This window comes from Choloepus didactylus, chromosome 14, assembly GCF_015220235.1.
Source record: "Choloepus didactylus isolate mChoDid1 chromosome 14, mChoDid1.pri, whole genome shotgun sequence".
Taxonomy (NCBI): Eukaryota; Metazoa; Chordata; class Mammalia; order Pilosa; family Megalonychidae; genus Choloepus; species Choloepus didactylus.
This window is the reverse complement of record NC_051320.1, coordinates 30,515,473-30,542,172: the sequence shown is the minus strand read 5'-3', so window position 1 is coordinate 30,542,172 and position 26,700 is coordinate 30,515,473. Positions and strand designations below refer to the sequence as shown.

Sequence of the window (26,700 nt, the reverse complement as noted above, 5' to 3'; positions counted from 1 at the left end):
AAACAGTTCTCCTTTAGGGAGGAGCCAGGCCTGGGGCCTTTGGTTCTCTTTTGTTGATTCCTCTTCCTGGACCATAGTTCTTTGTTGCACTAAAAGGCCTGTGCATCTTGAATCCCGGCACTGCTGCAAAATAAGTGGAAGGATATAATAACAATCATAGTAACAAAACCACCCGAAGTCTGAGTGTGAGCACTGGAGATTTGAGCTGTTTGCCAGCCCATGTCCTCCCCCACCCCTGCCCCGCCAGCAACATGTGACCACCAGACTTTGAGCTGGTAGCAGTAAACAAGATGAGACTCAAAACGACTATCTAATTCTAAGAAATTGTGTTAGTGACATTTGCAGATGCTCTAAAAAATGCCCCAAATTCAGAGGTACCTGCGACAATTACATGAGCAGTATAAGAAAAGACAGCCAGTAAGGATTGTGACTCTTATTTTTAATGTACCTGAATAAAGCTCAAAGGATGTGGTTAGGAGGGAAAGCAAAATACCACTGAAAAACCACTGCATAGATTAAGAGGAAAGTAAAGTGACAACCTTAAAAATAACATTCTTGGTCATCTACTTCTCAAATAGCATAAGACAGATATTTGCAATAAATTTAAATATTGGATTCTCTTCCTAGTAGTTTCATAGTAGACTGTTTTTGTATTGCATTTCAAAATGACAATAGTCACTTTTATGTATCTTTCTCCATTGTTTTATAAACACTATCTTCCCAGGGATTGTTTGAGATATCGGCAGATTTCCAGGTGATGAGACCAAAACAAATCTTCTAATTCCTAAATGTCAGATTTTATATTTTCTTGGTAAAGAATTTTTCCACATTGGTTTTTATTAAACCAAGCTTTATAATGAGACCCCCCCCCCCACATCCCTAGCCCTACACCCTACACACCATCAGTGCTCAATATATGTTTGATACAGATAAAGGTGATAAACATACTGGAACCCACACAGCATCGCTGTGTGTAAATAAACAACGTAAGTCAGATTAAAAAGAAAAGACTCATATAAAAACTAGAAACATGGTGATAATAAAGGATGTGGGAAGGAGAAGGAAATGAGGAAGGAAGACAGTGAAAGACCAGGTTAAGAAGACTGTTTTTCTAAGAGAAGGGGCCCAGCCCAGTTGCTGAGTGATAAATACAGTCATCATAGAGTGATTTCTGAAATAGTTCAAGTTCAAAGGAGGCAACCAATGACGACGGGGTGTTGACTTTTACGTGCATCTTTCTAAAACCTTTTGGTGGGATTTAAATCATTTAATAAGTGTATATGTTTTGTTGTATACTTATATGCATTGGTGAACTGCCTGATTGGGGTTTGAGAGCTGTGGAAAGAGTTCAGCTGCCCGGGAGGGGTTGTTCTGTCCTCCCCAGCCATGCTGCTTTTGTGAAGAAGCTCTGCAATTAGGAGACAAAGCTGTTTCACAGAACAGCTCTGGGTTTGAGCTGCATTTGAAAGAAAACAAACTCACTGTGGTCGCCTGTAGATGGTAATTTCTTGGTTCTGTTGTTAATCCTGTTGGAGAATGGGGTCCCTATAGATTTCTATCAGGTGTTACCAAAAGGTAAATGGTACGGAAGGTCAGCTCAGTCTCCCAGACAAAATGGTTTTAAAAGGCTTTTATGGTATAAAAGCATTTGAGGGAAAAAAATATTGTGGGAAATTGTAATTCCACCCTTCCTTAGCCAAAACAGCTTCATATAAGCGGGTTTTCTGTCAGTAATGAATGTATCACAGCAGCATGAGATGACAAGGGGTCTATTTAAGACAAGAGCTAAGGGTGATGGCTGAAATCCCCTTTGACCCACAGCCAACACTTCCTGTAAGCAACAAAATAGAAGGCCTTTTCTGTACTGAGTATTATTGATCTTCCCAAGAGAGCATAACTCATGCTTTCCACTCTGTATTTTCAGGGTGATCAAATCAGATAGACATTTTCTAAAAGGGCTTTCAAGTGCTTTTTGTAAGTCAGTCTGCTCGTTTAATTTACATATCTCAGATAGAAATGTTCCTGTTCTTTGGAATGCAGGCATTGTGCATAGACATTGCTAACCCTAGAAGAAAGATGCCTGTCATAGCTTACATTTTCAGCACTACTGTGGAAAGTTACCTACTTCCAGGAGCTGGCAAAATTTTCAAATACTTATCTCAGTTAAATCTTATGTTTGTAGTGCAAAAGTATATTGATCTACAGTTTGGTTAAAAAATAATGGGGAGGCGGGGCAAGATGGCAGACTGGTGAGCTGTATATTTTAGTTACTCCTCCAGGAAAGTAGGTAGAAAGCCAGGAACTGCGTGGACTGGACACCACAGAACAATCTGTCTTTGGGCATACTTCATACAACACTCATGAAAATGTCGAACTGCTGAGATCAGAGAAATCTGTAAGTTTTTGCGGCCAGGGGACCCGCGCCCCTCCCTGCCAGGCTCAGTCCCGTGGGAGGAGGGGCTGTCAGCTTCGGGAAGGAGAAGGGAGAACTGCAGTGGCAGCCCTTATCGGAAACTCATTCTACTGATCCAGACTCCAACCATAGATAGACTGAGACCAGACACCAGAGAATCTGAGAGCAGCCAGCCCAGCAGAGAGGAGACAGGCATAGAAAAAAAAAAAACAACACGAAAAACTCCAAAATAAAAGCAGAGGATTTTTGGAGTTCTGGTGAACACAGAAAGGGGAAGGGCGGAGCTCAGGCCTTGAGGCGCATATGCAAATCCTGAAGAAAAGCTGATCTCTCTGCCCTGTGGACCTTTCCTTAATGGCCCTGGTTGCTTTGTCTATTAGCATTCCAATAACCCATTAGATCTCTGAGGAGGGCCCTTTTTTTTTTTTTTAATCCTTTTTTCTTTTTCTAAAACAATTACTCTAAGAAACCCAATACAGAAAGCTTCAAAGACTTTCAATTTGGGCACGTCAAGTCAAGAGCAGAACTAAGAGAGCTCTGAGACAAAAGGCAATAATCCAGTGGCTGAGAAAATTCACTAAACACCACAACTTCCCAAGAAAAGGGGGGTGTCCGCTCACAGCCACCATCCTGGTGGACAGGAAACACTCCTGCCCATCGCCAGCCCCATAGCCCAGAGCTGCCGCAGACAACCCAGTGTGACGGAAGTGCTTCAAATAACAGGCACACACCACAAAACTGGGCATGGACATTAGCCTTCCCTGCAACCTCAGCTGATTGTCCCAGAGTTGGGAAGGTGGAGCAGTGTGAATTAACAAAGCCCCATTCAGCCATCATTTGAGCAGACTGGGAGCCTCCCTACACAGCCCAGCAGCCCAGAACTGCCCTGGGGGGACGGCACTCACCTGTGACATAGCACAGTCATCCCTCAACAGAGGACCCGGGGTGCACAGCCTGGAAGAGGGGCCCACTTGCAAGTCTCAGGAGCCATACGCCAATACCAAGGACTTGTGGGTCAGTGGCAGAGACAAACTGTGGCAGGACTGAACTGAAGGATTAGACTATTGCAGCAGCTTTAAAACTCTAGGATCACCAGGGAGATTTGATTGTTAGGGCCACCCCCCCTCCCCGACTGCCCAGAAACACGCCTCACATACAGGGCAGGCAACACCAACTACACACGCAAGCTTGGTACACCAATTGGGCCCCACAAGACTCACTCCCCCACTCACCAAAAAGGCTAAGCAGGGGAGAACTGGCTTGTGGAGGACAGGTGGCTCGTGGACGCCACCTACTGGTTAGTTAGAGAAAGTGTACTCCACGAAGCTATAGATCTGATAAATTAGAGATAAGGAATTCAATAGGTCTACAAACCCTAAAAGAACCCTATCAAGTTCAGCAAATGCCATGAGGCCAAAAACAACAGAAAATTATAAAGCATATGAAAAAACCAGACGATATGGATAACCCAAGCCCAAGCACCCAAATCAAAAGACCAGAAGAGACACAGCACCTAGAGCAGCTACTCAAAGAACTAAAGATGAACAATGAGACCATAGTACGGGATATAAAGAAAATGAAGAAGACTCTAGAAGAGCATAAAGAAGACATTGCAAGACTCAATAAAAAAATGGATGATCTTATGGAAATTAAAGAAACTGTTGACCAAATTAAAAAGATTCTGGACACTCATAGTACAAGACTAGAGGAAGTTGAACAACGAATCAGTGACCTCGAAGATGACAGAATGGAAAATGAAAGCATAAAAGAAAGAATGGGGAAAAAAATTGAAAAAATCGAAACGGACCTCAGGGATATGATAGATAATATGAAACGTCCAAATATAAGACTCATTGGTGTCCCAGAAGGGGAAGAAAAGGGTAAAGGTCTAGGAAGAGTATTCAAAGAAATGGTTGGGGAAAACTTCCCAAATCTTCTAAACAACATAAATACACAAATCATAAATGCTCAGCGAACTCCAAATAGAATAAATCCAAATAAACCCACTCCGAGACATATACTGATCACACTGTCAAACACAGAAGAGAAGGAGCAAGTTCTGAAAGCAGCAAGAGAAAAGCAATTCACCACATACAAAGGAAACAGCATAAGACTAAGTAGTGACTACTCAGCAGCCACCATGGAGGCAAGAAGGCAGTGGCATGATATATTTAAAATTCTGAGTGAGAAAAATTTCCAGCCAAGAATACTTTATCCAGCAAAGCTCTCCTTCAAATTTGAGGGAGAGCTTAAATTTTTCACAGACAAACAAATACTGAGAGAATTTGCTAACAAGAGACCTGCCCTACTGGAGATACTAAAGGGAGCCCTACAGACAGAGAAACAAAGAAAGGACAGAGAGACTTGGAGAAAGGTTCAGTACTAAAGAGATTCGGTATGGGTACAATAAAGGATATTAATAGAGAGAGGGGAAAAATATGGCAAACATAAACCAAAGGATAAGATGGCCGATTCAAGATATGCCTTCACGGTTATAACGTTGAATGTAAATGGATTAAACTCCCCAATTAAAAGATATAGATTCTCAGAATGGATCAAAAAAAATGAACCATCAATATGTTGCATACAAGAGACTCATCTTAGACACAGGGACACAAAGAAACTGAAAGTGAAAGGATGGAAAAAAATATTTCATGCAAGCTACAGCCAAAAGAAAGCAGGTGTAGCAATATTAATCTCAGATAAAATAGACTTCAAATGCAGGGATGTTTTGAGAGACAAAGAAGGCCACTACATACTAATAAAAGGGGCAATTCAGCAAGAAGAAATAACAATCGTAAATGTCTATGCACCCAATCAAGGTGCCACAAAATACATGAGAGAAACACTGGCAAAACTAAAGGAAGCAACTGATGTTTCCACAATAATTGTGGGAGACTTCAACACATCACTCTCTCCTATAGATAGATCAACCAGACAGAAGACCAATAAGGAAATTGAAAACCTAAACAATCTGATAAATGAATTAGATTTAACAGACATCTACAGGACATTACATCCCAAATCACCAGGATACACATACTTTTCTAGTGCTCACGGAACTTTCTCCAGAATAGATCATATGCTGGGACATAAAACAAGCCTCAATAAAATTAAAAAGACTGAAATTATTCAAAGCACATTCTCTGACCACAATGGAATACAATTAGAAGTCAATAACCATCAGAGACTTAGAAAATTCACAAATACCTGGAGGTTAAACAACACACTCCTAAACAATGAGTGGGTTAAAGAAGAAATAGCAAGAGAAATTGCTAAATATATAGAGACGAATGAAAATGAGAACACAACATACCAAAACCTATGGGATGCAGCAAAAGCAGTGCTAAGGGGGAAATTTATAGCACTAAACGCATATATTAAAAAGGAAGAAAGAGCCAAAACCAAAGAACTAATGGATCAACTGAAGAAGCTAGAAAATGAACAGCAAACCAATCCTAAACCAAGTAAAAGAAAAGAAATAACAAGGATTAAAGCAGAAATAAATGACATAGAGAACAAAAAAACAATAGAGAGGATAAATATCACCAAAAGTTGGTTCTTTGAGAAGATCAACAAGATTGACAAGCCCCTAGCTAGACTGACAAAATCAAAAAGAGAGAAGACCCATATAAACAAAATAATGAATGAAAAAGGTGACATAACTGCAGATCCTGAAGAAATTTAAAAAATTATAAGAGGACACTATGAACAACTGTATGGCAACAAACTGGACAATGTAGAAGAAATGGACAATTTCCTGGAAACATATGAACAACCTAGACTGACCAGAGAAGAAATAGAAGACCTCAACCAACCCATCACAAGCAAAGAGATCCAATCAGTCATCAAAAAGCTTCCCACAAATAAATGCCCAGGGCCAGATGGCTTCACAGGGGAATTCTACCAAACTTTCCAGAAAGAACTGACACCAATCTTACTCAAACTCTTTCAAAACATTGAAGAAAATGGAACACTACCTAACTCATTTTATGAAGCTAACATCAATCTAATACCAAAACCAGGCAAAGATGCTACAAAAAAGGAAAACTACCGGCCAACTCCCTAATGAATATAGATGCAAAAATCCTCAACAAAATACTTGCAAATCGAATCCAAAGACACATTAAAAAAATCATACACCATGACCAAGTGGGGTTCATTCCAGGCATGCAAGGATGGTTCAACATAAGAAAAACAATCAATGTATTACAACACATTAACAAGTCAAAAGGGAAAAATCAATTGATCATCTCAATAGATGCTGAAAAAGCATTTGACAAAATCCAACATCCCTTTTTGATAAAAACACTTCAAAAGGTAGGAATTGAAGGAAACTTCCTCAACATGATACAGAGCATATACGAAAAACCCACAGCCAGCATAGTACTCAATGGTGAGAGACTGAAAGCCTTCCCTCTAAGATCAGGAACAAGACAAGGATGCCCGCTGTCACCACTGTCATTCAACATTGTGCTGGAAGTGCTAGCCAGGGCAATCCGGCAAGACAAAGAAATAAAAGGCATCCAAATTGGAAAACAAGAAGTAAAACTGTCATTGTTTGCAGACGATATGATCTTATATCTAGAAAACCCTGAGAAATCGACGATACAGCTACTAGAGCTAGTAAACAAATTTAGCAAAGTAGCAGGATACAAGATTAATGCACATAAGTCAGTAATGTTTCTATATGCTAGAAATGAACAAACTGAAGAGACACTCAAGAAAAAGATACCATTTTCAATAGCAACTAAAAAAATCTAGTACCTAGGAATAAACTTAACCAAAGATGTAAAAGACCTATACAAAGAAAACTACATAACTCTACTAAAAGAAATAGAAGGGGACCTTAAAAGATGGAAAAATATTCCATGTTCATGGATAGGAAGGCTAAATGTCATTAAGATGTCAATTCTACCCAAACTCATCTACAGATTCAATGCAATCCCAATCAAAATTCCAACAACCTACTTTGCAGACTTGGAAAAGCTAGTTATCAAATTTATTTGGAAAGGGAAGATGCCTCGAATTGCTAAAGACACTCTAAAAAAGAAAAACGAAGTGGGAGGACTTACACTCCCTGACTTTGAAGCTTATTATAAAGCCACAGTTGCCAAAACAGCATGGTACTGGCACAAAGATAGACATATAGATTAATGGAATCGAATTGAGAATTCAGAGATAGACCCTCAGATCTATGGCCGACTGATCTTTGATAAGGCCCCCAAAGTCACTGAACTGAGCCATAATGGTCTTTTCAACAAATGGGGCTGGGAGAGTTGGATATCCATATCCAAAAGAATGAAAGAGGACCCCTACCTCACCCCCTACACAAAAATTAACTCAAAATGGACCAAAGATCTCAATATAAAAGAAAGTACCATAAAACTCCTAGAAGATAATGTAGGAAAACATCTTCAAGACCTTGTATTAGGCGGCCACTTCCTAGACTTTACACCCAAAGCACAAGCAACAAAAGAGAAAATAGATAAATGGTAACTCCTCAAGCTTAGAAGTTTCTGCACCTCAAAGGAATTTCTCAAAAAGGTAAAGAGGCAGCCAACTCAATGGGAAAAAATTTTTGGAAACCATGTATCTGACAAAAGACTGATATCTTGCATATACAAAGAAATCCTACAACTCAATGACAATAGTACAGACAGCCCAATTAGAAAATGGGCAAAAGATATGAAAAGACAGTTCTCTGAAGAGGAAATACAAATGGCCAAGAAACACATGAAAAAATGTTCAGCTTCACTAGCTATTAGAGAGATGCCAATTAAAACCACAATGAGATACCATCTAACACCGGTTAGAATGGCTGCCATTAAACAAACAGGAAACTACAAATGCTGGAGGGGATGTGGAGAAATTGGAACTCTTATTCATTGTTGGTGGGACTGTATAATGGTTCAGCCACTCTGGAAGTCAGTCTGGCAGTTCCTTAGAAAACTAGATATAGAGTTACCATTCGATCCAGCGATTGCACTTCTCGGTATATACCCGGAAGGTCGGAAAGCAGTGACACGAACAGATATCTGCACACCAATGTTCACAGCAGCATTATTCACAATTGCCAAGAGATGGAAACAACCCAAATGTCCTTCAACAGATGAGTGGATAAATAAAATGTGGTATATACACACGATGGAATACTACACGGCAGTAAGAAGGAACGATCTCGTGAAACATATGACATCATGGATGAACCTTGAAGACATAATGCTGAGCGAAATAAGCCAGGCACAAAAAGAGAAATATTATATGCTACCACTAAAGTGAACTTTGAAAAATGTAAAACAAATGGTTTATAATGTAGAATGTAGGGGAACTAGCAGTAGAGAGCAATTAAGGAAGGGGGAACAATAATCCAAGAAGAACAGATAAGCTATTTAACGTTCTGGGGATGCCCAGGAATGACTATGGTCTGTTAATTTCTGATGGATATAGTAGGAACAAGTTCACAGAAATGTTGCTACATTATGTAACTTTCTTGGGGTAAAGTAGGAACATGTTGGAAGTTAAGCAGTTATCTTAGGCTAGTTGTCTTTTTCTTACTCCCTTGTTATGGTCTCTTTGAAATGTTCTTTTATTGTATGTTTGTTTTCTTTTTAACTTTTTTTTTCATACAGTTGATTTAAAAAAGAAGGGAAAGTTAAAAAAAAAAAAAAAAAAAAAAGAAAAACAAGGAAAAAAAAAAAAAGATGTAGTGCCCCCTTGAGGAGCCTGTGGAGAATGCAGGGGTATTCGCCTACCCCACCTCCATGGTTGCTAACATGACCACAGACATAGGGGACTGGTGGTTTGATGGGTTGAGCCCTCTACCATAAGTTTTACCCTTGGGAAGACGGTTGCTGCAAAGGAGAGGCTAGGCCTCCCTATATTTGTGCCTAAGAGTCTCCTCCTGAATGCCTCTTTGTTGCTCAGATGTGGCCCTCTCTCTCTGGCTAAGCCAACTTGTAAGGTGAAATCACTGCCCTCCCCCCTATGTGGGATCAGACACCCAGGGGAGTGAATCTCCCTGGCAACGTAGAATATGACTCCCGGGGAGGAATGTAGACCCGGCATCGTGGGACGGAGAACATCTTCTTGACCAAAAGGGGGATGTGAAAGGAAATGAAATAAGCTTCAGTGGCAGAGAGATTCCAAAAGGAGCCGAGAGGTCACTCTGGTGGGCACTCTTACGCACACTTTAGACAACCCTTTTTAGGTTCTAAAGAATTGGGGTAGCTGGTGGTGGATACCTGAAACTATCAAACTACAACCCAGAACCCATGAATCTCGAAGACAGTTGTATAAAAATGTAGCTTATGAGGGGTGACAATGGGATTGGGAAAGCCATAAGGACCACACTCCACTTTGTCTAGTTTATGGATGGATGAGTAGAAAAATAGGGGAAGGAAACAAACAGACAAAGGTACCCAGTGTTCTTTTTTACTTCAATTGCTCTTTTTCACTCTAATTATTATTCTTGTTATTTTTGTGTGCATGCTAATGAAGGTGTCAGGGATTGATTTAGGTGATGAATGTACAACTATGTAATGGTACTGTAAACAATCGAAAGTACGATTTGTTTTGTATGACAGCGTGGTATGTGAATATATCTCAATAAAATGATGATTAAAAAAAATAAAATATTAAGGCAAAAAAAAAAATAATGGGAAAAATATAGCCATATGGGATGGCTTTATCATCAAAGTGTTCTAATGAATAATAAAAAGCAGACAAATGTATGTATGTGCATGTGTATATAGATAATTGCACACATACACAGAAATTTAAATTGTGATCTGTCTGGGTGACAAGAACTTGAAAATAAGATTGCCCTCTAAGAGTTAAACTTTAAAATGAGCCCATGATACATTGGCACAGAAATAAGTAAAGTGATCCCAAGTGATAGTGTAGCTTTAAGAACTGCAAGATTTGCTTGTAACCTGATTGAACAAATTAAAATATCTAAAGAAAGAATCGGTCACTCAAGGAAGTAAAGAAAAAAAAGAGTCACACAGGCAAAAATTGTCAGTGTCCATCCAAACCCTGTCTGGAGGAGGAGAAGCTTGGCCAAAACATTGGCATATTGCGGTCACATTGGCAAAGCTGTTTCTATTATGGGGAAGGCTGCAGGGAGCTGCAGCCAACAGTATATGTCTTCATTGGCGTACGTTCCAGCTGAGGAGATGGATGCGTCGGGCTAGCTCAGCCTGATGCCATTAGATAACTGATGCAGTTCAGGCTCCTTACCCTGACTCCATGTTCACCGGGAACATACTGTCTTTGGTTAAGCTTTTCAGGGAGATCGGCCAACACGGAGAGCATGCACTGGAGGTATCAGTGCAAATCCCCTGGCCAGTGTGACGTTTACATTGCTCATTGTAAGCTAATGAATTGGCCTTCTGGTATTATGCATCAGTTTTGTTAGCTTTGGTCATGGGAGTCCACTGAGGGATAGCTCTGCTTCTCAGTGCTGATGAAATCAGGTTTCTAAGCCAGCAAGGTTGAGATAAGACTTTGGAGGATAATCACCAAGGAAGGAGGGGAAATTGGGGTGGAAAAATAGACAGGTGGCTCTTTGTCGCACTGATTCAATTTCCTTTTAGTTAAGATACTTACTTTGTCTTTAATTTCAAGTGATAGTAAGTAGAGGATACAATTTTTGTATTTATCAAAGGGATAGGTTGGGGGACAAGGGCTGGGTATGTATTAAAAAGATTGAGAAACACTGTCCTGGAATGTGATAAATGTATTACCTTGGGCCCTCTTGGTTGATAGCCAGCCCACTTCCCTAGACAACATCCTCAACAAACTTTGTTTTCCTGTATTTAAGCATGCATGCACTCACACACACACACTGAACATGGATTATTTAAGGAGAAAACTGAAGTCTTTGGTATAGGTTATTATGGACAGTACTAATTAAGCTTGTACTTCTGGTATGAATTAGAAGTCTTTAAAAATCAAAGCATATTTTCATAGTATAGTGGGCTGTACCTATCATTAACAAATGTGGTTAAGAAAAGGGCAGTATACTGGAGTTGACTTCTAAATTCACATTCTGTATTAGGGTTCTCTAGAGAAACAGAACCTACAAGGTTATATATGTTTACATATATATTGTGTAAATACTATGAGATCTTTTATTGGAATTGGCTCTCGTGTAACTGTGGGCATGTGTAAGTCCAAATTCTGTAGGGCAGGCCACAAGCTGAGAACTCTGATGAAGGTTTTTGATGCATTCTCTAGGAGAAGCTGGCTGGCTAAAGTAGAGGTAGAAATTCTCCCTTCTGACTGCTGAAGTCTTCACTTCTCCTTTTAAAGCCTTCAACTGATTGGATGAGACTTCTCTCATTGTTGAAGGCAGTCTCCTCAGTTGATTGTAGATGAAATCAGCCATAGATCCAGTCAGCTGACCAGTGATGTAAATCTACAACATATTCTCACAGTAACAGGCCAGTGCTTGCTTGACCAAACAACTGAACACCATAAGCTGGCCAAGTTGGCAAAGGAGCTTAACCATCATACCTTCCAAAACAAAAATTCTGAATATATTTTTCCTAGAAAGGGGAAATCAAATAATCCATTAGTTGATATGAAATTAATAATTCATGAGTTTTCTGGTTATTCTTACCACCTATTCATCCCAGCGTATTCCGTTTCATAAACATTTGTTGAGTGCCAGCCATGTGCAAGACACTGAAATGGGCATTCCATGGCCTGCAGACAAGAACGCTATGACTGCATTCACAGAAGTTGTGGTATTGTTATAGATGGGACCATAAAATTCTAGAGCAAAGTAGCATTCTTCCCATATAAACTATAAAAGTGACCCTGCTGATCATTTAGTCTTTTTTATAATCTATCAATCTGGTCCTCTTTCACTGATTGGCAGTCTCCAAAGAAAATATCTTATTTCTGTTGATTCCTGCTGTTGCTACATAGCATTTGATTTTGGCACTGCCCTTGAAGACATTTGTTTTGGGGAATCTTCATGGCATCCCTTCTGCCCATTGCCACCTCGCCTATGAAGAACTAGCTGGATACCCTGCTGTTACCACCTGCCATATCCATTCAGAGCATTCCTGCCAACCATAACAAGTAACCTTTCAGTGTGGGTGGGGAAGTATGTGCCGAATGCTGTTATTAATATTGTGTGGCTTGTCAGTGACCAAGTGACCTCTGTCTGCCTTCTTCCCAACCTGAATCCCAGGGAAAAAATCTTAGGAGTCATAGATAGTATCCATGAAAACAGATGAAAATGCTGACTGCAGCAACTATCAACCCTTGTCATATTCCACCCCACCCCACCCCCAGCAGTGTTCAGATGAGTCTGTTTAATGAACTGCTGCTTCTAATCAACTTTTTGTTTCTGGCATTGCAATGCTGACACACATTACTAAAACAGAATGAGTAGCAGGCAAAATGTGCGCCTTCGAAGAGAAAATAGTCCAGCAAAAATTTCTGTCCTCTGCATGTTAAAGGTTTTGTTTAAAAAGCATTTAATGGAAGGACATTCTGTGTTTATGGATCGGAAGAGTAAATATTGTTAAGATGGCAATACTACCCAAAACAATTTGTAGATTCAATACAATCCCAATCAAATTTCCAACAACCTTCTTTGCAGAAATGGAAAAGCCAATCATCAAATTTATTTGAAAGAGTAAGGGGCCCCAAATAGCTAAAGCCTTCTTGAAAAAGAAGAGTGAAGCTGGAGGACTCACACTTCCTGATCTTAAAACTTATTACAAAGCCACATTAATCAAAACAACATGGTACTGACACAAGGACAGACATATAGACCAATGAAATAGAATTGAAAGCTCAGAAATCAATCCTCACATTATGGCCAACTGATTTTTGACAAGGTGGCAAAGACCACTCAATTGGGAGAGAATAGTCTCTTCAACAAATGGTGTTGGGAAAACTGGATCTCTATTTGCAAAAAAAACAAAAAAAAAGAAAGAGGAGGAGGACCCCTACCACACACCATATACAAAATATCAACTCAGAATGGATCAAGGACCTAAATATGAGAGAGGTAACTATCAAACTCCTAAAAGAAAACATAGGGAAGCATCTTCAGGGTCTTGTGTTAGGCCATGGTTTCTTGGGCTTTATGCCCAAAGTACAAGCAACAAAGAAAAAAATTGTTAAATGGAACCCCATCAAAATTAAAAATTTTTGTTCCTCAGAGGACTTTGTCATGAAAGTAAAATAACAGTCTACACAGTGGGAGAAAATATTTGGAAACTACATATCTGATAAAGGATTAATATGCAGAATATATAAAGAAATCCTCAACAGCAAAGAGACAAACAACCCATTTAAGAAATGGGCAAAAAACTTGAACAGACATTTCTCCAAAGAGTATATGCAAATGACCAAAAAGCAGATGAAAAGATGCTCAATATCATTAGCTATTAGGGAAATGCAGATTAAAACCACAGTGAGATACCTGTTTCATACCCACTAGAATGGCCACTTAGAAAAAACGGAAAATTACAAGTGTTGGAGAGGATATGTGGAGAAATAGGAGTATTCATTCATTCCTGGTGGGAATGTAAAATAATGCAGCTGCTATGTAAGAAAGTTTGGCAGTTCCTCAGAAAGCTAAGTGTAGAAGTACCATATGACCTGGCAATCCCTCTACTAGGTATACACCCAAAAGAATTGAAGGTAGGGACTCAAACACCAATATTTATAATGCCATTATTCATGATTGCCAAAAGATGGAAACAACCCAAGTGTCCATCAACCATTGAATGGATAAAAAAAAATGTGGTATATACATACCATGAAATATTATTCAGCCATAAAAAGAAATGAAGTCTTGATACAGGTGACAACATGGATGAACCTTGAAGACAACATGTTGAGTGAAATAGGCCAGACACAAAAGGACAAATATTGTATGTTCTCACTGTTTTAAAACAATCAGAATAAGCAAACTCATAGTGTCAGAATCTAGAATATTGGTTACCAGCGGTTGGGAGGGGATAGGGAATGGGAAATTAAGGCTTAAAATATACATGATTCCTATTTGGAATGATGGAAATTTTCTGGTAACAGATGGTGATGATGGTAACATGACATTGTGAACACAATTAACAGCCCTAGGATATATTTCTGAATAAGATTAAAAGGAAAAATGTTAGGTAAAAGAATAAGAATTTTAAATAAATCCATGGAACTACACTGCACAGTGAACCCTTTGTTAAGCGGTGGACTAATAGTACAGTTATAAAAATGGGCTATCACAGACATAGGGGACTGGTGGTTTGATGGGTTGAGCCCTCTACCACAGGTTTTGCCCTTGGGAAGACAGTTGCTGCAAAGGAGAGGCTAGGCCTCCCTATGGTTGTGCCTAAGAGCCTCCTCCCGAATGCCTCTTTGTTGCTCATATGTGGCCCTGTCTCTCTAGCTAAGCCAACTTGAAAGGTGAAATCACTGCCCTCCCCCCTACGTGGGATCAGACACCCAGGGGAGTGAATCTCCCTGGCAACATGGAATATGACTCCCGGGGAGGAATGTAGACCTGGCATTGTGGGACGGAGAGCATCTTCTTGACCAAAAGGGGGATGTGAAAGGAAATGAAATAAGCTTCAGTGGCAGAGAGATTCCAAAGGGAGCCGAGAGGTCACTCTGGTGGGCACTCTTATGCACACTTTAGACAACCCTTTTTGGGTTCTGGAGGGTTGGGGTAGCTGGTGGTGGATACCTGAGGCTATCAGGCTGCAACCCAGAGCCCATGAATCTCGAGGACAGTTGTATAAAGATGTAGCTTATGAGGGGTGACAATGGGATTGGGAAAGCCATAAGGACCACACTCCACTTTGTCTAGTTTATGGATGGATGAGTAGAAAAATAGGGGAAGGAAACAAACAGACAAAGGTACCCAGTGTTCTTTTTTACTTCAATTGCTCTTTTTCACTCTAATTATTATTCTTGTTATTTTTGTGTGTGTGCTAATGAAGGTGTCAGGGATTGATTTGGGTGATGAATGTACCACTATGTAATGGTACTATAAACAATCGAAAGGACGATTTGTTTTGTATGACTGTGTGGTATGTGAATATATCTCAATAAAATGAAGATTAAAAAAAAAAAAAAAAAAAAAGGGCTATCGTCAATTGTAACAAATTTTTCCGCACCAGTGCAAGATGTTAGTGGTGGGGTGGTAAATGGGAATCCTGTATTTTAGGCATGATTGTTCCGTAAACCCATTTAATCTTACTATGGAAAACCGAACCGTAAATCCTCATTGTTGGCCCAGTCCTCATTTGAATGCGCCATGCTGGGAGCATTCCAACTGGATGTAGCCAGGTCAACTGGATGACCTCCAGTCATTGTTTGTTTGTTTGTTTGTTGTTTTTCTTTCAAACACCTGTAACAAGGTATGTCAGAATCACCTCGAGCATTTTTAAAAATTAAGAGTTCTAGGCTTTGATTCAAACTTATTAAATCAAAATCTATGGGAAAAGCCCCCCAGGTGCTTCTAATTGGCAGCAGATGTAGGAGCTGGTTTGCATGCATTTGTTCCCATAACCAGCCATTTTTGAATGCATAATAAAACTAGGAATATTTTTATCTGAAAGTTGAACCTAGGATGTACTTATACCATTATAGTAAACTGTTTGAGCTCAGCAGATTTTGAATATCATCAGAAGCCCTTTTGATCAGATTGAATGAATATGCCTGAAAGGTGCATCTTAGAAGACTGGACAAAAGTAATTGTGTAACACATAGGCCAAGAAAACTGCATTCAGAGATAAAACACATCAGATTTTTGAAAGTCTAAAGAAGTGACTTGACTGGTATTTGAGAGTTAATAAACATAAGAAATACGTTTGGTGGAATCTAAAATTTAATTTCATAAGTCCATTAATACAATTTCTCCCATGGCCCAATAGTTCTCAACTTGGCCTATTAATGACAGTATAAATTGAAAGGTAGGAAGAATTTTTAAAAGCATTTGAAAACATATTTTGTATTCAATTATTATGGGTTGTTATTTGTTTTCCAGATAGCTAAAGCATATCCCTGTCAGTGCCAACTTTTAAAAAATAATTGTTAATTTTCTATGGACTACAATTATTGAAGTGCCTGCATTTCCTCCCAGTAAATGGCCTCCTTTGGCTGTTCGTGTTTCTTCAGTGTCATCCCTTGCTGACAGCTGTTTCGTTCATTGGGATATGTCAAAGCAGCTCCCATTTCTGCTTCTAATCTGCTATCTGCAGTAAGTGCAAGTGGGATCAGAAGTCACCGGGATAAATCCTACCTTTGTAACTGCATTATCACATGGTTTCACATCTTCAAAATAAAGCTTTTGTGACAGCTTTATTCATCATGGTTCAGTGACTCTTTCCTTCCAACTTTGAGAATGTATAACCAGTAATGTTTGCCAGACTGTTATTTTCATCCACTCTTTTATATATCTAGCATTAGCTTTTAGTGTGCCTTAATGTTATAATAGAAAGGTATTGACATTTTTTTTTGCAAAAGTAATTTTGTGCTTACCCTTTAGTCTGAAGACGCTAAAAGTACTTTGTAATTTGTGCAATCATTCTGGCAGTGTGTGGCTTAAATTCAAAATCCCTTGATTCCAAGAGCCTATTTTCATTATGCTGGCACAGTACGTTCACTACCATACTTAGATGGTTATTTCAGTGATGCTATAAAAGTGAATAATAGGAAAGCACAAATAAAGCCAACTCAGATAAATTTTGGGTGGAGGGCAGAGGAAAAAGTGTGTGAGAAACGCACGTATCCATGCTCGTCACAGAAGAGGTGGAAACATTTTGTAAAAGTAAATCTGCAATTAGAATCACGATGGCTTCTCCATAAAAGACCGGTATAAATGGCCCAGAGAAGAATTTCTGCCTCAACTTCAACACTGGCTCTTGTCAGAATTTTTAGCCAGTCAGCTTCCCCTGAGGAGTTCAGATCAAGGACTTCAACATCACCTTCACTGGGTTTTCCGGCTGAGTCTTGCCCTATGGAGTTTGGACTTAACCCACCCTCACAGTCACACAAAGCATTCTATGACTGGAGAGGAATTGTGTCGACGAGGTCTTCTCCTTCACCTCCAGAATCCAGTCGGGCTGCTTTCTCTGCATCATCACTATTGCCCGATTATTGAACTAAAACCATTGTGAAAAAAGAGCAACAACCCATCAAGCCAGAACCAAAGCCACAACCCAGGATAAAATCTGTTTTCCAATAAAAGTGAGAAAAGTGACAATAAAGTTAGAAGAATTGGACCACACACAGAAATCTTCCAAGTGTTCCGAGAAAGGAACAAATATGTGATCACCAAAACAACAGTTACAATGATTACCATCAGGCAGGAGTGTATCGGTGGCTGGCTTGAACACAAAAGGTACCAAAGAATAATGACCAAGGCTTTGTAGCATGGACTGAATTTGAGGGTAGTTATAAACAGGCGTCACAGAATGATTCGTCGTACTGGGTATCGACTTGGTCTTTGGAGGACGAGACATTGTAATTGCCACAGAACTGGAGGAATGGCTAGACAGACAAAAATTCTATGAAGCCATGTTTGCTAAGAGAGAAGACAGACGAGGAGTAGAAAGAAGTGAGCTCCTTAAATACTTCAGTGAATGTGGTCATTTCCCAGCCCAGAAACAAATTGGTGACACTTGGAACTTGGTTCATAGGAGTGAGTACTTTCTCATTTCTTTTCTCCCCTTTCCCCTTATGTTCTCTCTCCTTTTCTTTTTCCCTTTCCCTCTTCCTCTCTCCCTTGCTCCTTCCTTCCTTTTTTCTCTTGCCTTTATTCAACTTATCTTATAAATCCCTTTCCTCAAATTTTTTTGTATCTGCTTTTAAAATATATGAAGGAAGAAATTTAATGCAATAAAGGTTTTTTTTTGGGGGGGTAAGATGGAGGAGATAATTTCAGCATTTAAATATATTTCTTTTTTCATATAAAAAAAGTTATGTCTAGCTGAGTATATTTCAAACAGTCATATTTTAAAAACTAGTGGTAGAAAGCTTTCTTCCTGGATGGTAAGCTTCAGTACTGAAGAACATAGCCAAGTTTAAATGTTTAGACATTATAAACTATTTCAATAAAATAAAATTTTATAGTTAGTAAATAAATGGAAGGATAGTATTGTCTGAAAAAAATATTAGGTACATTTAAATGGAAAACATTCCTCCCTTCTCTAAAACCTGGTAAGGATGTGGGAATGGTTACCAGGGTGTAGAAATCTCAGTGAATTTTCCTTAGTTCCTCAAGAGTCTTCTCAACTTTTCTTTTCTTTTCTGTGTTGACACTAATTCTGTGGCTTGCTACCATGTTTAGAGATGATGCTTGATGTGTCCATAATTTAATAGAAAAAGTTAAGCAGAAAACTAAAATGAAACTTTCCAGGGCCTGTGTGCTATAGGAAAAGGGTTCATCTAGTAGGGGGCTGTGAGTGAGGTCAGTGTCAGGGTTGGAGAAGCTTTATTAAATGCTTGAAGTTTTCCTCCTTAGTTAGTTTTTAATGTAAACATACCCAATTCTTTATTTATGAGACTTTGTTTTGATACTGCTGTATCGCGGTGTTACGGTTTGTTAATGCTGTCATTATGCAAAATACCAGAAATGGATTGGCTTTTGTAAAGGAATTTATTTGGTTACAGATTTAAGGGTCTAAGGCATCAACAAGAGTATACCTTCATTGAAGAAAAGCCAATGGTGTCCAGAACACCTCTTTCAACTGGGAAGGCATCAGGCTGGCATCTGCTGGTCTTGGGTTGTGTTTCAGCTTCTCTCTCTCAGCTCCTGTGCATCCTTGCTTCTTTCTCCAGAGGGTCTCTCTCTAAGCATCTGAGGATCTTCTCTTAGCTTCTCTGGGCTTCATCTCTTAGCTTAGCATCTCCAAACGTCCTTCTGTCTGCATCTCCAAGCGTCTGTGTCGGCTCTTGAGTTCTCTTAAGTAATCCAGTGAACCAGTCAAGACCCACTGTGAGTGGGTGGAGGGGTCCACATCTCCATGGAAATAATTTAAATCAAAGGTATCACCCACAGTTGGTGAGTCACATCTCAATGGAAACATTCAATCAAGAGATTCCACCCAAAAAAATTGGGTTAAAAGATCATGACTTTGGTGGGGGGGGGGGGGGGGGATATAATATACCCAAGCCAGCACACCCTAGTACCTAGAACTGTTTTCTAGACTAAATAAATAATTGTTCACCAATTGCGGAAGCATCCAGATCACTTTTTGCTCCAGTGGTCATGACTATGTTTGTTTAAGTAACTTTTTTCTGATGACAAAAATATTGAATGCACATTATAAAATTTTGGAAAATATAGAAATATATAAAAATTACTAAGAAAAAAAGCAGTTAACATTTTGAAATTTTCTCACTTTTTTTTCTGTGAATGACATTTTTATGAAAATTGAGTTTTTTTACATAATATTTAAAAACCTCTTTTTGCTTAGCAATATTCATGGATAGGTTTCCAAGTCATTAAATATTCTTATAAAACATTTATAGCTGAGTAATAATCTTTCATATGGATGTTCTGTAATGTATTTATCATTGTATATTTGCTTCCAAGTTTCTTTATAGTAAATTATAATGAAGTGAAAAAAATTAAATAGTGTGAAATGGGATCAATCAAGTATTCCAGAATCCTATACTGATTAGTATTAGTTATTTTAAAATAGGGTTGTTTTTTTCCAAATCAACAGGTTCATAGAGATATTTTCCTCTACTGATTATTTCAAAGTATATCAAAATGGCTTAAATTTATAGTATTGCTCTGGAATTAGCTTGCCTTGGTTTAATTTCTGATTCCAGCACTTACTAGCTGTATGTTTTTGGACAAGTTACTTATCTCTTCTATGCCTTATTTTCCTCAACTCTAAAGGGAGATCATAATATCTACCTCATTGGACTGTTGTGAGGTTTAAATGAAATAATCCCTGTAAACTTTGTAGCCCCTCATAAGTGTTCAATAAATGTTAGTTATTCTTCTAAGTAATTCTTAAATAATGTTTAAATATTTTAAAATAATTATCAGAATACATTTTAATAATTATTTACATAAAAGCCCTTAAAATGTTTAATTATTGAATCTAATTGTGTCATGACTCACTTCACAGGGATTTTGTATACAGTTATCAATGTACCTGCCCCCTTATCATCTCTTTAGATTATAGTGATCTTATGTGCTTGAGGAAGTAATATGCTCATTTATGATCATTTACGCTCATTTTATACTGAGAGCACTGAGGCCTTGGAATAGACTTTTCCAAGCTCATTGGCAGAAGTGGAACTTTAACCATGGTCTCTTGGAGCCAAGTTCAATGCTTACTCCAATTTACTATGTAGAAACGCTTTAAAAATCAATATTATAAAAATATAACTAGATGGGTGAATAAAACTTTGACAGAAAAAAAAGTAGAGGCCAGTCCATTGGAGGAGGCCCATCACTTTTGTGCTGAGGATGCGTCTTGCTTCTCTTGGCAGCATGTCCCAGTCACATGGCACAAGAATTCAGAAACAGTGCAAGTCTTTGCCTTTCAAATGATTGCCACTGCCCCTTTTCCTCAGTTTGCCTTTCCTCATTTAAGTGAGACACCTTTCTCCTGACCAGGAATTCATGCTGCTGTTTTTTTTTTTTATGCAGGATTTAAAGGAAAATTGAAGTTTTTCTTCAAAGGGGACTTACCAACTTGAGAAATCTCAGTTGTTAACATGCACTGTTAACACATTTGGGAAATTTGACCTGCAAGGGTGGATGCTCAGGAATTCTCATCTCCAGGATTTAAAATACTACATTATATTTTATCTTAACAGGTACACAGGAGCTACGTGACTTTTGATTTCTCAGCTCCTATAGCCATTTCTATAAATCTGTAAAACAAGTATAACAACACTTACTTCCTAAGATTTTGGTGAGGCTTTGAATTTTGGAAAACACCTTGTTTTACAATAAATAGCATTCTGATTAAAGTAAAATGTGATAAATTATTACTGAGACTACCACTGGAAAAACAAAAGTATAAGTATTTTTATTGTGGTAACATACATAAGTTACCATTTTAACCACTTTTAAGTGTACAACCCAGTGGCATTAATCACATTTACAATATTGCACTACCCTCACCACCATCCATTACCAAAACTTCTTCATCACCCCAATAGAAACTCTGTACCCATTAAGCAATTACTCCATATTCTCCCTCTCCACTTCCCAGACCCTCATAACTTCTAACTACTCTGTCTCTATGAATCTGCTTATCTAGATATTTCATATAAGTGGAATCCTACAATATTTGACCTTCTGTGTCTGACTTATTTTCCTGAGCATAATGTTTTCAAGGGTGATCTGTGTTGTAGAATGCCCCAGAACTTCATTCCTCTTTATAGCTGAATAGTACATTGTATGGATATACCACATTTTGTTATCTGTTCCTCTGTCAGTGGACTCTTGCGCTGTATCCACCTTTTGGCTATTGTGAATAATGTTGTTACGAACATTGGTGTGCAGAGATTAGCTTGAATCCCTGCTTTCAGCTGTTTTAGGTATATACCTAGGAGAGGAATTGCTGGGTCATATGATGATTCTATGTTTAACATTTTGAGGAATGACCTAACTGAAACAGTCTGTATTTTAAAAACAAGGATAATTTGTCTTCAGCCCCTCTCTATATTGGTTTAGTTAGTTTGACTGGAGGGCCAGAAGAAAGGTGACCAGGTGCAAAGTTGTGGAGCAACAGGAGCTGGTCAGTGCTCAGTAAGAAAGTTGGTGGAAAGGGTTTCTTCCTTGCATACTTGAGACGTTGTGTTGCCAGCCCCTGCCCTTTTGCAAGGAGAGGGCCAGCTGCACGGTGTGTGACCTTGACCTTCCCTAGTGAATGCAGGTGCCTGTTAGATGGAGTGGTAGCCAGAGGACGCACATGATGCTGTTATGGGGAGAGCACCTAGCAGGGTGTCAGTCACTTGGAAGGAGCTGTGTCTCCTAGAGCCCCGGGGACACACTCTCTCGGGACAGCTGACGTCCTTAGGTTCTCGTAGCCTGTACCATCTTGAGGTGCACAGTTTGTTTTTTCAGTCCTCACTCCCCCAAAATCGCCCCATAAAATAATGACATACCAGTGTCTTTTTTTTTTTGAATGAAAATGTACAAGTTTATAAAAATATTTGATTATAAACAAATTTGAAACATACAAAAAAAGTTTTCCTGAGACTACAGAACCAAAGACAACCACCTTGACCTCAATTTGATGCCTCCAGAAACACCGCTGATGTGAATCCATGTTTTTAACAGCTGTAAAACAGACGGCATGTGAGTCATTTTGTACAGTGCAGTTTAAGCCACAGAAGTTCCTCCTAATCAGGAATTTGAAATGATCCTCTGATGGAGGATCATTAAAAATAGGGCATCTGCAGGTCCTCTTACAATGTAGCTACTTTTTACATTTTCACACACATACAGGGATCAGCTTTTTTCTTTATATACAAGGGTATACCTTCAGTGTTTTTGTTATGCCACATAATGTGAATAAGCAGATTAATTATGGTTTGGTTGCCAGTGCTCATAATCATGATTTTCACTTCAGTATTCTCAAGGTAGGTTGGAGCAAAGAAATCGTTAGGAGAGTCGGAACTTTTAGCTTTTGTTATCAAAATAACAAATATTGGATATATGTTGTCTTAAAGGTATCTTTTCAGCAATTAATAATCTTTTCCCCCTGAGGAATGAAATGTGCTCATGCTTAGGCAAAGACTTCCTTTTAATACATCGAAAAGAAAAAAGGGAAAAGATTACTCTGATTTAGAAATATATAATGTTCAAGCCTTTATCCCTTATTTTTTATCCCTTTCCTTTCTGTTGCCTTTTTTCTCCCCCTCAGGTCCTGATTACATCAAACAAAGATTTCAGGAAGTTGTAGATACTAAAGAACATCCAGACGGAAAGGTACCCGAAAAGCCACCTTCACCAAAGGAGTCTCCTCATTTTTATCGCAAAGGCACGACACCCCCCCAGTCTCCTGAGGAAAGTCCCAAACAAAGCCACTCTCCCCAGCCGTCCTCACCCATGAGGAAGCAGAACCCCAGCGCGGGGCCAAGACTCAACCAAGACAGGAAGGGTCTGGCCGAGGAGCAGGTGACGGCCTTTGTCAACAAGCCCCTGATGGCAAAGGCTCCCACAAAAGAGGCTGGGGCAGTCGTGCCCCAGTCCAAGTACTCTGGCCGCCACCACATCCCCAACCCCAGCAACGGGGAGTTGCATTCTCAGTACCACGGCTACTATGTGAAACTGAACGCGCCCCAGCACCCTCCAGAAGAGGCGGAGGAGGACCACTCGAGGCCTTCCTCAGCACTGGTGCACAAGCCGCCACCCAAGTGGAGTCCCCCTAAATCTGTGACAAAACCAGTCGCCAAAGAAAGCAAAGCTGAGCCAAAAGCTAAGAAGTCTGAACTTGCTATACCAAAGAATCCAGCGAGCAACAATTCGTGCCCTTCTTTGGAAAAAGAAGCCAATTCGGTAAGTTTCATGAGACGTGTGTTCCTCGCTGTCCTTTGGGTCTTTCTGGTGTCAGTGTGTGGTGACTGGGCGTCTTAGGGACAGCCAGGCCAGCAGAGGTGCTGAGGGGGCACGGGGTTGTTGAGAGTGAAGCTTAACGCCTCTGCAGCTTGAGCCAGCAGGAGCTCTACAGACGGAAGTTCCTCCAGGCTCACTAGGGCACACCCAGCTTAGACGCAACTCAGGTAAGTCAGCCCTCACCAGCTTATTACGGCATCACATTTTTAGCAAGCTTTTTTACCAGCACTTCTGTCGCTTTCCATCATGGTGGCTAATTCTGATGGCTAAAAAGGGACCATGGCCACAGCCAAGAGCCTGCCCTCCTCAAGCTCTAGCTAGGAAAAGGGCTGCAGCATCATTTGCTAAGTTTTTTGCCCTCCCTTTGACACTCCCCCCCCCCCACCCCACAGCAGCAGCGTTTCCCAACAAAACCATAGTGGCTGATAAGGCACATAGTCACACTTCTGAAGGCATCTTTTCTAGCGATTGTGACTTATTCTCAGATATATAGCTTGAATTATACTTCATTAGCCAGGCTTTGCAGCTGGAACATTTTTCTTTCCCAGAAGAGAAAACTACTATTTCCAACAGTTTAGGTAAACCACTTTTGTCTTCTGACTTCTTGGTGTGATTGCCCCTCCAATTTCAATTTTCCAGTAGATGCTGGTGATTTTTATCAATTATTTTTATCAGCCTTATTATTGGACCAGAAAGCTCTATGTTATTGGTAACATCCTCATTCAAATGAGATTTATTAAAGGACGTGGAATTAGTTTATCAAATTCTAAAGAATTTTTAAATAATTCAGATTTTATAAAAATGGTTGACTGGCCTATTGAAACAAAGGTGTTGGGTTTTAAATGTAGCTAAGGGAAAAAGCTACAACCAACTCCGTATTTACTAGTAATTTTATAGTGACGTATTTATATAATGGTGTGGGTCAGTATCTCGGGCAACAAGAGCATAGTACAACCAGTTTTATTTTTATCTGTTCAATTTATTCATAGGGTTAAACAATTGAAATGCATTGTTTTAATCAACATGTTTGAAATTTCTTAGGGTTATTTTGCTAATACCTCCAAACACAAGAATTTGAAAAAAAAAATTTAATTAATGTGAATTAATCAGATTAACTGGATTAACTTGCTGAGAGTGTGTCTCTGTGGGGATAAATAGTTTTCAAAATAGCAAATTTTTGGGACTCTGACTCTTCAATAAGCATTCATTTTTTAAAAAAACAGTTAACATTGATATGTCTACATCCCGATATATTTATCACCATTGAATTTGTTAAATATAATGATTTTTCATTGGATTTTCAGCATTTATAGCCACAGGTTAATTAGGCTTCTCATACATACCTGTATTAATTTGCCTGATTTATGTAGGAGAAATCCAAACAATGCAAGGCCATATAGTTTATACCTTTGGCTACTTAAGCAGTAGGGTTCATTTAACTTCCAGAACTCCACAAGGGGAAGTATATGCCCCCATGTCAGGCTGTGGTAGAAGAAAAGTTTGATAGTCTTTCTATAAAGCAATGCTAATAGCTTTATTTGGTAAAGCCCCAGCCTCCTTGTTTAGAAAAAGCATCTGTTTGATTCTCCCACAACCTCCTGCTCTGTCCGTTGGTTAGGGATGGAGGGTTGGAACTGGAAGTCAGGATGGACTTGGCATCTCTATTTGAAGACTTAACAATTGATACTGTCTTCCTAACCGCCTTCCTCCTTCCTGACAAGGAGGTAGGAAATGACAAACTCGTCATCAGTGAACTACCCACATAAAACAGGAGTACCACATACAATTTTGAGATGGAAAGACACTAAGTTAGACATAGACATTATTAAATAATTCAAAAATTCATAGAAACAAATTCATACTAAAGCAGACATTTGAGAGAAAATCAGCATATATCAGTTTTAATGCTCCTTGTAGGGGGACAAGAGATCCAGTTTGAGTCAGGATCACCAGATGTAGGGTAGATGGCCAAACTGAATCTGGAATTCTGGTCAGCCAGCGTAGGTGACCGAGGCAGTATAAGCGAGTAGCTAAATGTGTAAACTGTGGTGTCAGACTTCCTCCATTCAAGTTACAGCTCTGTTGCTTGCCAGGTGTGTGATCTTGGGCAGGTTTCCTGAATGCTCTGTGCCTCGGTTTCCTCTTCTGACCTGTATCATAGGGTTACAGTGAAGATTCTTCGCACATAATGCATGCACGAAAAACTTGGGCTATTGTTTTAACACTGTAGTAGTTAAAGCATAAATAGTTCATAAATATTCAAAAAGATTTTGACTCATCATCAGGATCACCTTGGATAGTTCTGATCTCCTAGAAATACAGAAAAGCTTTGGGGCCACAGGCTGACCCTTAAAGCAAATTTATTACTTGAGTATGAGAGGTAGGAGAAGGCAGGCTAACAACCTTCCTTGAGAAATGCGTGACTCCTGTGGGTGGTAGTTGCTTGTGGAGCCGTGTCCCATGGGAGTGCATTGGATGTCATGCTGAAATTGTATCATGCAGCATGGCGACCATAAGTTGCCAGTAGGGGCATCTTGAGAGCCTCATCCTCAATAGAGAGCCAGGGGTCTTCCAATCGGGAAGCCCAGCCAGTTCTGAAAACTGCCTGCACTTTCTTCTCAGCCTTTCTTCAGAGCACCTTCCTAGTTTATTCTGAGACTTCCCTGATCTTTCGAGTTGGTGTAAAACTGAAATACATATAAACATTGCTATTAATACTAAA

At 39.4% G+C, this 26,700-nt stretch overlaps 1 protein-coding gene and 1 pseudogene across 5 annotated transcripts in view; both read left to right on the top strand.

Moving 5' to 3' along the window:
- Window positions 1-26,700, top strand: part of JPH1 (junctophilin 1) — a 161,085-nt gene that overhangs the window by 68,397 nt on the left and 65,988 nt on the right. For all 5 annotated transcript variants that reach the window (XM_037803300.1, XM_037803299.1, XM_037803297.1 and 2 more), the window contains exon 4: window positions 23,287-23,921. In XM_037803300.1, coding sequence (XP_037659228.1) covers window positions 23,287-23,921 — 635 coding nt within the window. The remainder of the gene's footprint in view (window positions 1-23,286; window positions 23,922-26,700) is intronic.
- LOC119509509 lies at window positions 17,403-21,106 on the top strand (annotated as a pseudogene).